Source organism: Oncorhynchus gorbuscha, linkage group LG03, assembly GCF_021184085.1.
Source record: "Oncorhynchus gorbuscha isolate QuinsamMale2020 ecotype Even-year linkage group LG03, OgorEven_v1.0, whole genome shotgun sequence".
Classification (NCBI taxonomy): Eukaryota; Metazoa; Chordata; class Actinopteri; order Salmoniformes; family Salmonidae; genus Oncorhynchus; species Oncorhynchus gorbuscha.
In genome coordinates this window covers 3,807,990-3,822,227 of record NC_060175.1, presented here as the reverse complement: position 1 = coordinate 3,822,227, position 14,238 = coordinate 3,807,990, and the positions used below count along the sequence as shown (strand labels likewise).

Sequence of the window (14,238 nt, the reverse complement as noted above, 5' to 3'; positions counted from 1 at the left end):
GTAATGTATGGTATAGTAATGTAATGTATTGTAATGTATGATATAGTAATGTAATGTATTGTAATGTTTGGTATAGTAATGTAATGTATTGTAATGTATGATATAGTAATGTATGATATAGTAATGTATGGTATAGTAATGTATTGTAATGTTTGGTATAGTAATATATGGTAATGTAATATAAGGTAAGGTATAGTAATATAATGTATGGTATAGTAATGTATGGTTTAATGTAATGTATGGTATAGTAATGTATTGTAATGTAATATAAGGTAAGGTATAGTAATATAATGTATGGTATAGTAATGTATGGTTTAATGTAATGTATGGTATAGTAATGTATTGTAATGTAATATAAGGTAAGGTATAGTAATATAATGTATGGTATAGTAATGTAATGTGTGGTTTAATGTAATGTACGGTATAGTAATGTATGCTATAGTAATGTATAGTACTGGTACTATATGTTATAGTAATGGGTGGTATATTATTGTAATGTATGGTATAGTAATGTATGGCATCGTAATGTAAAGTATGGAATTGCAATGTATAGTAATGTGTGGTATAGTATTGTAATGTATGGTATTGTAATGCGCGGTATAGTAATGTAAAATATGGTATGGTATTGTGATGCATAGTAATGTATGGCATGGTAATAAAAGGTATAGTACGGTAAGATATACTAATGCAATGCATGGTATAGTAATGTAATGTATGGTATAGTAATGTAATGTATGGTATAGTAATGTAATGTATGTAATGTAATGTAATGTACGGGTAGATGGTTCCCTGGTCGGGAACCATCTACCCGTGGTCGCATCTGCACGTCGCTCCAACGGGTAGTATAACTTTTTCATTATATTTCATTATATCACAACGGTTTGATTTGTCTTATCTTAGCAATTTCTTCTCAGCTAGCTACATAGCCGTCTTTGTATCAAAAGATAATTGCGTAATTATCGTATTTCGCCGTCCTAACGTAGTCTTCACTAGTCTTCACTAGCCAGCTAGCTAACGTCCACTGATTAGCTGCACTGGAGAAACTGTTACACTCAACTGAACGACTTGATTAGTTTAGTGTCAGCTAGCTACATAGCTGTCTTTGCTGTCTTCGTATCATCGTATCATCGTATCCAAGATAATTGTGTTGTTTAGGTTTAGAGTGTGTAGTCTTAGAGTGATTATCTTAATTTACCGAGGTTAGCTAGCCAGCTATTTGTCGTCCTTAACGTAGGTGACTCTGCTAGCTAGCCAACAGCTAGCCAACGCTAGCCAACGTCTTCTGTATAGAACTCAACTACCCGGTCGCATTCACAGGTTGTATCACATTTTCACTTCATTTTCATTACAGTACAACGGTTTGATTTGTTTGATCGTAGCTAGCTACTTAGCTAGCTACATAGCCGTCTTTGTATCAAAGATAATTGTGTAGTCTAGAGCGATTTTCTAGGTTCGCTAGCCATCTATTGTCGTTCTTTTAACGCAACGTAACGTAAACAACACTGCTAGCTAGCCTGCTAGCCCCGAATAGCAACACTGCAGAAACTATTACACTCAACGGAACGACTTGATTAGTGTAGTGTCAACAACGCACCCACTGCCAGCTGGCCTACTTCAGCAGTACTGTATCATTTTAATCATTTTAGTCAATAAGATTCTTGCTACGTAGCTTAACTTTCTGAACATTCGAGACGTGTAGTCCACTTGTCATTCCAATCTCCTTGCATTAGCGTAGCCTCTTCTGTAGCCTGTCAACTATGTGTCGGTTTATCCCTGTTCTCTCCTCTCTGCACAGACCATACAAACGCTCCTCACCGCGTGGCCGCGGCCACCCTACTCTGGTGGTCCCAGCGCGCACGACCCACGTGGAGTTCCAGGTCTCCGGTAGCCTCTGGAACTGCCAATCTGCGGTCAACAAGGCAGAGTTCATCTCAGCCCATGCCTCCCTCCAGTCCCTCGACTTCTTGGCCCTGACGGAAACATGGATCACCACAGACAACACTGCTACTCCTACTGCTCTCTCTTCGTCCGCCCACGTGTTCTCGCACACCCCGAGAGCGTCTGGTCAGCGGGGTGGTGGCACCGGGATCCTCATCTCTCCCAAGTGGTCATTCTCTCTTTCTCCCCTTACCCATCTGTCTATCGCCTCCTTTGAATTCCATGCTGTCACAGTCACTAGCCCTTTCAAGCTTAACATCCTTATCATTTATCGCCCTCCAGGTTCCCTCGGAGAGTTCATCAATGAGCTTGATGCCTTGATAAGCTCCTTTCCTGAGGACGGCTCACCTCTCACAGTTCTGGGCGACTTTAACCTCCCCACGTCTACCTTTGACTCTTTCCTCTCTGCCTCCTTCTTTCCACTCCTCTCCTCTTTTGACCTCACCCTCTCACCTTCCCCCCTACTCACAAGGCAGGCAATACGCTCGACCTCATCTTTACTAGATGCTGTTCTTCCACTAACCTCATTGCAACTCCCCTCCAAGTCTCCGACCACTGCCTTGTATCCTTTTCCCTCTCGCTCTCATCCAACACCTCCCACACTGCCCCTACTCGGATGGTATCGCGCCGTCCCAACCTTCGCTCTCTCTCCCCCGCTACTCTCTCCTCTTCCATCCTATCATCTCTTCCCTCCGCTCAAACCTTCTCCCACCTATCTCCTGATTCTGCCTCCTCAACCCTCCTCTCCTCCCTCTCTGCATCCCTTGACTCTCTATGTCCCCTATCCTCCAGGCCGGCTCGGTCCTCCCCTCCCGCTCCGTGGCTCGATGACTCATTGCGAGCTCACAGAACAGGGCTCCGGGCAGCCGAGCGGAAATGGAGGAAAACTCGCCTCCCTGCGGACCTGGCATCCTTTCACTCCCTCCTCTCTACATTTTCCTCCTCTGTCTCTGCTGCTAAAGCCACTTTCTACCACGCTAAATTCCAAGCTTCTGCCTCTAACCCTAGGAAGCTCTTTGCCACCTTCTCCTCCCTCCTGAATCCTCCGCCCCCTCCCCCTCCTCCCTCTCTGCAGATGACTTCGTCAACCATTTTGAAAAGAAGGTCGACGACATCCGATCCTCGTTTGCTAAGTCAAACGACACCGCTGGTTCTGCTCACACTGCCCTACCCTATGCTCTGACCTCTTTCTCCCCTCTCTCTCCAGATGAAATCTCGCGTCTTGTGACGGCCGGCCGCCCAACAACCTGCCCGCTTGACCCTATCCCCTCCTCTCTTCTCCAGACCATTTCCGGAGACCTTCTCCCTTACCTCACCTCGCTCATCAACTCATCCCTGACCGTTGGCTACGTCCCTTCCGTCTTCAAGAGAGCGAGAGTTGCACCCCTTCTGAAAAAACCTACACTCGATCCCTCCGATGTCAACAATTACAGACCAGTATCCCTTCTTTCTTTTCTCTCCAAAACTCTTGAACGTGCCGTCCTTGGCCAGCTCTCCCGCTATCTCTCTCTGAATGACCTTCTTGATCCAAATCAGTCAGGTTTCAAGACTAGTCATTCAACTGAGACTGCTCTCCTCTGTATCACGGAGGCGCTCCGCACTGCTAAAGCTAACTCTCTCTCCTCTGCTCTCATCCTTCTAGATCTATCGGCTGCCTTCGATACTGTGAACCATCAGATCCTCCTCTCCACCCTCTCCGAGTTGGGCATCTCCGGCGCGGCCCACGCTTGGATTGCGTCCTACCTGACAGGTCGCTCCTACCAGGTGGCGTGGCGAGAATCTGTCTCCTCACCACGCGCTCTCACCACTGGTGTCCCCCAGGGCTCTGTTCTTGGCCCTCTCCTATTCTCGCTATACACCAAGTCACTTGGCTCTGTCATAACCTCACATGGTCTCTCTTATCATTGCTATGCAGACGACACACAATTAATCTTCTCCTTTCCCCCTTCTGATGACCAGGTGGCGAATCGCATCTCTGCATGTCTGGCAGACATATCAGTGTGGATGACGGATCACCACCTCAAGCTGAACCTCGGCAAGACGGAGCTGCTCTTCCTCCCGGGAAGGACTGCCCGTTCCATGATCTCGCCATCACGGTTGACAACTCCACTGTGTCCTCCTCCCAGAGCGCCAAGAACCTTGGTGTGATCCTGGACAACACCCTGTCGTTCTCAACTAACATCAAGGCGGTGGCCCGTTCCTGTAGGTTCATGCTCTACAACATCCGCAGAGTACGACCCTGCCTCACACAGGAAGCGGCGCAGGTCCTAATCCAGGCACTTGTCATCTCCCGTCTGGATTACTGCAACTCGCTGTTGGCTGGGCTCCCTGCCTGTGCCATTAAACCCCTTCAACTCATCCAGAACGCCGCAGCCCGTCTGGTGTTCAACCTTCCCAAGTTCTCTCACGTCACCCCGCTGCTCCGTTCTCTCCACTGGCTTCCAGTTGAAGCTCGCATCCGCTACAAGACCATGGTGCTTGCCTACGGAGCTGTGAGGGGAACGGCACCTCAGTACCTCCAGGCTCTGATCAGGCCCTACACCCAAACAAGGGCACTGCGTTCATCCACCTCTGGCCTGCTCGCCTCCCTACCACTGAGGAAGTACAGCTCCCGCTCAGCCCAGTCAAAACTGTTCGCTGCCCTGGCCCCCCAATGGTGGAACAAACTCCCTCACGACGCCAGGACAGCGGAGTCAATCACCACCTTCCGGAGACACCTGAAACCCCACCTCTTTAAGGAATACCTAGGATAGGTTAAGTAATCCCTCTCACCCCACCCCCCCTAAGTTTTAGATGCACTATTGTTAAGTGACTGTCCCACTGGATGTCATAAGGTGAATGCACCAATTTGTAAGTCGCTCTGGATAAGAGCGTCTGCTAAATGACTTAAATGTAAATGTAAATGTATAGTTGGATAATGCAATGCATGGTATAGTAATGTAATGTATGGTATAGTAATGTAATGTATGGTATAGTAATGTAATGTATGGTATAGTAATGTAATGTAATGTATGGTTGGATAATGCAATGCATGGTATAGTAATGTAATGTATGGTATAGTAATGTAATGTATGGTATAGTAATGTAATGTATGGTATAGTAATGTAATGTATGGTATAGTAATGTAATGTATGGTATAGTAATGTAATGCATGGTATAGTAATGTAATGTATGGTATAGTAATGTAATGTATGGTATAGTAATGTAATGTATGGTATAGTAATGTAATGCATGGTATAGTAATGTAATGTATGGTATAGTAATGTAATGTATGGTATAGTAATGTAATGTATGGTATAGTAATGTAATGCATGGTATAGTAATGTAATGTATGGTATAGTAATGTAATGTATGGTATAGTAATGTAATGTAAAGTATGGTTGGATAATGCAATGCATGGTATAGTAATGTAATGTATGGTATAGTAATGTAATGTATGGTATAGTAATGTAATGCATGGTATAGTAATGTAATGTATGGTATAGTAATGTAATGTATGGTATAGTAATGTAATGTATGGTATAGTAATGTAATGTATAGTAATGTAATGTATGGTATAGTAATGTAATGTATGGTATAGTAATGTAATGCATGGTATAGTAATGTAATGTATGGTATAGTAATGTAATGTATGGTATAGTAATGTAATGTATGGTATAGTAATGTAATGCATGGTATAGTAATGTAATGTATGGTATAGTAATGTAATGTATGGTATAGTAATGTAATGCATGGTATAGTAATGTAATGCATGGTATAGTAATGTAATGTATGGTATAGTAATGTAATGTATGGTATAGTAATGTAATGTATGGTATAGTAATGTAATGCATGGTATAGTAATGTAATGCATGGTATAGTAATGTAATGCATGGTATAGTAATGTAATGCATGGTATAGTAATGTAATGCATGGTATAGTAATGTAATGTATGGTATAGTAATGTAATGTATGGTATAGTAATGTAATGTATGGTATAGTAATGTAATGTATGGTATAGTAATGTAATGCATGGTATAGTAATGTAATGCATGGTATAGTAATGTAATGCATGGTATAGTAATGTAATGTATGGTATAGTAATGTATGGTATAGTAATGTATGGTATAGTAATGTAATGTATGGTATAGTAATGTAATGCATGGTATAGTAATGTAATGTATGGTATAGTAATGTAATGTATGGTATAGTAATGTAATGTATGGTATAGTAATGTAATGTATGGTATAGTAATGTAATGTAAGGTATAGTAATGTAATGTATGGTATAGTAATGCAATGTATGGTATAGTAATGTAATGTATGGTATAGTAATGCAATGCATGGTATAGTAATGTAATGTATGGTATAGTAATGTAATGTATGGTATAGTAATGTAATGTATGGTATAGTAATGTAATGTAAGGTATAGTAATGTAATGTATGGTATAGTAATGTAATGTATGGTATAGTAATGTAATGTAATGTATGGTATAGTAATGTAATGTAAGGTATAGTAATGTAATGTAAGGTATAGTAATGTAATGTATGGTATAGTAATGTAATGCATGGTATAGTAATGTAAAGTATGGTTGGATAATGCAATGCATGGTATAGTAATGTAATGTATGGTATAGTAATGTAATGTAAGGTATAGTAATGTAATGTAAGGTATAGTAATGTAATGTATGGTATAGTAATGTAATGCATGGTATAGTAATGTAAAGTATGGTTGGATAATGCAATGCATGGTATAGTAATGTAATGTATGGTATAGTAATGTAATGTATGGTATAGTAATGTAATGTATGGTATAGTAATGTAATGTATGGTATAGTAATGCAATGTATGGTATAGTAATGTAGATAGGTACTGTATTGATCTAAATCAGTCCCTGATGTCTAAAGTGGCAGGGGTATTCAACTCTGACCTTACGAGGTCCGGAGCCTGCTGGTTTTCTGTTCTACCTGATAATGAATTACACCCACCTGATGTCCAAAGTCTAAATCAGGCCCTGATTAGAGGGGAATCACCCACCTGATGTCCAAAGACTAAATCAGTCCCTGATTAGAGGGGAATCACCCACCTGGTGTCCAAAGACTAAATCAGTCCCTGATTAGAGGGGAATCACCCACCTGGTGTCCAAAGTCTAAACCAGTCCCTAAATTAGTACTATACTCACTCTGTAGGTACTGATGTGTACTACACTCTGTAGGTACTGATGTGTACTACACTCTGTAGGTACTGATGTGTACTACACTCTGTAGGTACTGATGTGTACTACACTCTGTAGGTACTGATGTGTACTACACTCTGTAGGTACTGATGTGTACTACACTCTGTAGGTACTGATGTGTACTACACTCTGTAGGTACTGATGTGTACTACACTCTGTAGGTACTGATGTGTACTACACTCTGTAGGTACTGATGTGTACTACACTCTGTAGGTACTGATGTGTACTACACTCTGTAGGTACTGATGTGTACTACACTCTGTAGGTACTGATGTGTACTACACTCTGTAGGTACTGATGTGTACTACACTCTGTAGGTACTGATGTGTACTAGGTCTGTACACTCTGTAGGTACTGATGTGTACTACACTCTGTAGGTACTGATGTGTACTACACTCTGTAGGTACTGATGTGTACTACACTCTGTAGGTACTGATGTGTACTACACTCTGTAGGTACTGATGTGTACTACACTCTGTAGGTACTGATGTGTACTACACTCTGTAGGTACTGATGTGTACTACACTCTGTAGGTACTGATGTGTACTACACTCTGTAGGTACTGATGTGTACTACACTCTGTAGGTACTGATGTGTACTACACTCTGTAGGTACTGATGTGTACTACACTCTGTAGGTACTGATGTGTACTACACTCTGTAGGTACTGATGTGTACTACACTCTGTAGGTACTGATGTGTACTACACTCTGTAGGTACTGATGTGTACTACACTCTGTAGGTACTGATGTGTACTACACTCTGTAGGTACTGATGTGTACTACACTCTGTAGGTACTGATGTGTACTACACTCTGTAGGTACTGATGTGTACTACACTCTGTAGGTACTGATGTGTACTACACTCTGTAGGTACTGATGTGTACTACACTCTGTAGGTACTGATGTGTACTACACTCTGTAGGTACTGATGTGTACTACACTCTGTAGGTACTGATGTGTACTACACTCTGTAGGTACTGATGTGTACTACACTCTGTAGGTACTGATGTGTACTACACTCTGTAGGTACTGATGTGTACTACACTCTGTAGGTACTGATGTGTACTACACTCTGTAGGTACTGATGTGTACTACACTCTGTAGGTACTGATGTGTACTACACTCTGTAGGTACTGATGTGTACTACACTCTGTAGGTACTGATGTGTACTACACTCTGTAGGTACTGATGTGTACTACACTCTGTAGGTACTGATGTGTACTACACTCTGTAGGTACTGATGTGTACTAAACTCTAATGTACTGATGTGTACTACACTCTAATGTACTGATCTGTACTACACTCTAATGTACTGATCTGTACTACACTCTGTAGGTACTGATCTGTACTACACTCTAATGTACTGATCTGTACTACACTCTGTAGGTACTGATCTGTACTACACTCTAATGTACTGATCTGCACTACACTCTAATGTACTGATCGGTACTACACTCACTCTGTAGGTACTGATCGGTACTATACTCACTCTGTAGGTACTGATCGGTACTATAATCTAATGTACTATACTCACTCTGTAGGTACTGGATCTGCTTGGCTGACTCCTCAGTCTGTAGGTACTGATCGGTACTATACTCACTCTGTAGGTACTGGATCTGCTTGGCTGACTCCTCAGTCTGCTGCCTGTTACTCCTCCTCTCGTCCTCCAGTAAGGCCTGGAGCTGCAGACACTTCTGCTTGCCTGTGTTGGCCAAGTCCTGGGCCTCCAGCAGCTCTCTGTGGAGGTGGTTAATCACCTGCTCTGTGTCCCCGGGCTCCAGGTTGGCGCGACTGAGCTCATCTGAAGAGAGGAGTGGACAGAGGGGACAGTTAGACAGGGACACATAGTGGACAACACAGAGTAAGACACCAACCCAGACTCCAGGTTGGCCCGACGGAGCTCGTCTGGAGAGAGGACAAGGTAGTTAGACACAGGGACAGACTGGGACATACACAAGTTTGACTTACACACTCTACAATCTTAAGGTGAATGTACTTCATTTCAAGACGTTGAATGGTTCCATAAAAAAAAAAAATCAGCCCTGTGGGCGGCTGGGGGGGGTCCGTGTTACGCCACCGCTTATAACAACAAGAAATCTAAGAGGTGTCAAATAAAATGATATCCAGCTCAGGAGTCCAGCTCTACATTTGGTTTGCTAACTTGCTAGCTAAGTGGCTAAGTGGCTCAGTGTCAAGATCAAACTTCAATGGTTACAGCAGAGACATTCCATCCCTTCCTGGATCAAGATCCCTGTTGAAATAGCGTCCCTTGTGGGCACATTCGGGTAATACCGATCTGCAGGAATGTGTTTGTGTTGCAAAAATCACCCGAAATGACCAACCTAAGCTAAACGCTTCAGTAAGAGGTCAATGTCCGTGTCTGTAATTTTTGGTTTATCATCCCAGCAACCCCCCTAGACTAAAGATGAAATTACAGAACACTCACATCTCCCACAAGCAGCAGACTAACACACGGATTCTACGGAGTAATGGAGTCCAGGCCGGTTTGAAAATCAACAGCAGACTATTGAACTTACACGTTCTAATGATGTAACTAAACTGACAAAGTGACGATGAGGGAATGGATCTGGTAGCCAAGTTAACCACCAAATACCTCAGTCACTAATCACTACCAGACGACAGTCCTAGTCTGCGGCCCCAATGGGACCCCCCCCCATTCCCCTATATATAGTGCACTACTTTTGACCAGGGCCAATAGTGCTCTGGTCAACACGCAGTGCACTACATAGGGGAACGGAGTGCCATTTGGGACAGAACCTACTAATGCAGTCAGCCCTGGAAGGGGAGACGGTCCCCATTTGAACATTGATGCATGTGGTCCCATATAGTTTAGGGATCACTGAAAGAAGAAGTGTTGTTTCTACAGTAGTACAACAGACAGCGTGAGAGTATTTCAGAAGTAATTGTGTTGAACTCTGAACCTAACCGCATCAGCCCCCCCCACCTAGCCCTAACCGCATCAGCCCCCCCCCCCCAACTAGCCCTAACCGCATCAGCCCCCCCCCCCCACCTAGCCCTAACCGCATCAGCCCCCCCCAACTAGCCCTAACCGCATCAGCCCCCCCCACCTAGCCCTAACCGCGTCAGATTCCACCCCCACCTAGCCCTAACCGCATCAGCCCCCCCCACCTAGCCCTAACCGCATCAGCCCCCCCCCACCTAGCCCTAACCGCGTCAGAGTGCACCCCCCACCTAGCCCTAACCGCATCAGGCCCCCCCCCCCACCTAGCCGTGTCAGGGCCCCCCTAGTTCTAACCGCATCAGGGCCCCCCACCTAGCCGTGTCAGGCCCCCCCCTAGTTCTAACCGCATCAGGGCTGCCCCCCTCCTTCAGACCAGGACTCTGTCTGGCGTAATGACTGCTGAAGGGTTGTGTGTTTGAGAGTCTTGGAGTGTGAAGGTCCTTTGGGGATGATGTGGTCTGGGGGGGGGGGGGGGCAGGGAGGACCACAAGCCAACCATCTCACATCACAGATCACACACCAGGCGTTTAACACTGATGTCATGACGCTGTTAATATCTGCTGATCTCTCCGTTGGTGAAGGCGCTGACGTCATCCCCGTGAACTCCAGATGGCGCACCAAGCCCGGGGAACTTTTTGAATTTGAAGGGTGCCATATTGCTGAAAGGCACCATGAATAATCTCCAAAGGATCATGGGTCGACGTTTTCCTCCGGCCTGAGAGGTTCATGGAGCTGCCATCTTGTGTCATGCCATGTTCTTGTCAGAAAGCATCACTATTGGATTCAATATAATTTATATTTTAGCAAACCTCCAAATAATTCACCGCGGGGGAAACAACTTTTTCATAATAAAGATATTTTAGAGAGCAAAAGTGTCAAGTTTGGCCGTTCTGGGAATTGTAATGGACATTTCTAGGGCAGACCTGGGCTTTTGGCACCACTAGGTTGCTATGCAGCAGCCAATCAGCAGAGCTTGTGACTTCACCCTCCAGACTGGTGCGTGTCAGATGGTGACCAAGGAGAGTATTTACTTTACAGTGACTAACACATATGGCCATTACATATCTATGATGAAATGAGAATCTACCCTTCCCTCCCTCCCTTCCTTCCTTCCCCTCTCTCTCCCTTCCTCTCCAAACCTCCCTCCCTTCCTCCAACCCTCCCTCCCTCCCTCCAACCCTCCATCCTCTCTCCATCCAGGATTGATTAAGTTGTAATATTCTTCCATGTGTCATATAAATAAATACAGGATTCAGTGGATGAAGTTAAACAGTACCAACCAACCAACCAACCAACCTTTATTACTGTCTCAACAGTTCCCTCTAGTGGGGTTCAGTCACACCATGCCTCTCTCTCTCGCTCTTTCTCTCTCTCTCTACCCTCCCTCCCTCCCTCCCTCCCTCCCTCCCTCCCTCCCTCCCTCCCTCCCTCCCTCCAGGATTGATTAAGTTGTAATATTCTTCCATGTGTCATATAAATAAATACAGGATTCAGTGGATGAAGTTAAACAGTACCAACCAACCAACCAACCAACCTTTATTACTGTCTCAACAGTTCCCTCTAGTGGGGTTCAGTCACACCATGCCTCTCTCTCTCGCTCTTTCTCTCCCTCCCTCCCTCCCTCCCTCCCTCCCTCCCTCCCTCCCTCCCTCCCTCCCTCCCTCCCTCCCTCCCTCCCTCCCTCCCTCCCTCCCTCCCTCCCTCCAACCTTTATCACTGTCTCAACAGTTCCCTCTAGTGGGGTTCAGTCACACCATGCCTCTCTCTCTCTCTCTCTACCCTCCCTCCCTCCCTCCAACCAACCTTTATTACTGTCTCAACAGTTCCCTCTAGTGGGGTTCAGTCACACCATGCCTCTCTCTCCCTACCCCCGTCAGTGATGTGTACGCCGAGGAACTTCAAGCTTTCCACCTTCTCCACTGCGGTCCCGTCGATGTGGATATGGGGGTGCTCCCTCTCCTGTTTCCTGTCCATGATCAGCTCCTTTGTTTTGTGGATGTTGAGTGACAGGTTATTTTCCTGACACCACACTCCCGAGGGCCCTCACCTGCTCCCTGTAGGCGGTCTCGTCATTGTTGGTAATCAGGCCTACTACTATTGTCGTCTGCACAGTCATGGGTGAACACGGAGTACAAGATGGGGCTCAGCATGCACCCTTGTGGGGCCCCAGTGAGTATCAGTGGAGGTTCAGACCCAGGACCCAGAGCTTAATGATGAGCTTGGAGGGTACAATGGTGTTGAATGCTGAGCTGTAGTCAAAGAACAGCATTCTTAAATAGGTATTCCTCTTGTCCATATGGGATAGGGCAGTGTGCAGTGTGGTTGTGATTGCGTCATCTGTCGACCTATTGGGTCGGTAAGCAAATTGCAGTGGGTCTAGGGTGTCAGGTAGGGTGGAGGTGATACGATCCTTAACTTGACTGTCAAAGCACTTCATGACGACAGAAGTTAGTGCTACGGGGCGATAGTCATTTAGTTCAGTTACCTTTGCTTTCTTGGGTACAGGAACAATGGTGGCCATTGTGAATTAAGTTGGGACAACAGACTGGAATAGGGAGCGATTGACGATGTCCGCAAACACATTAGAACGCCGAGGAACGCCGAGGAACTTCAAGCTTTTCGTAGAATGTATGCACACATGACTGTAAGTCGCTTTGGATAAAAGCGTCTGCTAAATGGCATATATTATATATTATAGAACGAGGCTCGGGATGCCATCTGGGCCGGTAGCGAGGGTTAACACGCTTAAATGTCTTACGTCGGCCACGGAGCAGGAATGCCAACAGTCCTCGGTAGCAGGCCGTGTCGGTGGCACTGTGTTTTTCCGCGTCAGGGTCCCGTCGGTGTCCGTGACGTGGCTGGTTTTCCCTTCGTAATCCATGATTGTCTATAGACCCTACCACATGGTGTCTGAGCCTTTGAATTGATACTCCACTTTGTCTCAGTACTGACGTTCTGCCTGTCTGATTGCCTTACGGAGGGAATAACTGTTTGTATTTCGGCCATATTCCCAGTCACCTTGTCATGGTTAAATGCAGTGGTTTGCGCTTTCAGTTGAGCGAATACCGCCGTCTATCCACGGTTTCTGGTCTGTCAGTCTGTCTCTCATAATGAAAGCAGTTGAGATATACGATGGATCTGAAAGCAGTAGAGTTGGCAGACTGACTGAACACCAAACAGTCCTGGGAACAGAGACCAAGGTTAACCCTGCCATTAAAAGCCAGACTTATCAACATGGAGTTGATAACACGATCCTGATGAAGTCATCAGTTGACCTTGGTGGTAGCAGACAGACTAAAAACAGGTGTTCAGTGTGATGATGAATGTAATGACCGACAGACCGCTGCCAGGGCTTCTGTTCCGGCGGGGATATTACAGAGACAATTAGAGGGATCAGAGTAAACACAGTCTCACAGTCACACACACACACAGTGTCACACACACACACACACAGTGTCACACACACACACAGTGTCACACACACACACAGTGTCACACACACACAGTGTCACACACACACAGTGTCACACACACACAGTGTCACACACACACAGTGTCACACACAGTGTCACACACACACACACACACACACACACACACACACACACACACACACACACACACACACACACACACACACACACACACACACACACACACACACACACACACACACACACGTTTTCGGCAAGATAGTATGTAGAGTGCATTCTAAAAGTATTCAGACTCCTAGAATTCTTCCACATGTTGTTACGTTACAGCCTCATTCTAAACTCAGACATTTTCTGCCCCTACAATACCCCACAATGACACAGCAAAAACATATTAACATTAGTATTCAGACCTTGTGCTATGACACTCGAAATTGAGCTCAGGTGCATCCAGTTTCCATTGATCAACGTTGAGATGTTTCTACAACTGGATTGGAGTCCACCTCTGGTCAATTCAATTGATTGGACATGATTTGGAAAGGCACACACCTGTCTATATAAGGTCCCACAGTTGACAGTGCATGTCAGAGCAGAAACCAAACCATGAGGTCAAGGGAATTTTCTATACAGCTTTGAGACAGGATTGTGTCGAGGCACAGATCTGGGGAAGG

The 14,238-nt window shown here is 45.1% G+C and overlaps 1 protein-coding gene across 13 annotated transcripts in view; it reads right to left on the bottom strand.

The window, feature by feature from the left end:
* Positions 1-14,238, bottom strand: part of slmapa (sarcolemma associated protein a) — a 145,269-nt gene that overhangs the window by 25,790 nt on the left and 105,241 nt on the right. For all 13 annotated transcript variants that reach the window (XM_046338320.1, XM_046338315.1, XM_046338316.1 and 10 more), the window contains one exon: positions 8,754-8,954. In XM_046338320.1, coding sequence (XP_046194276.1) covers positions 8,754-8,954 — 201 coding nt within the window. The remainder of the gene's footprint in view (positions 1-8,753; positions 8,955-14,238) is intronic.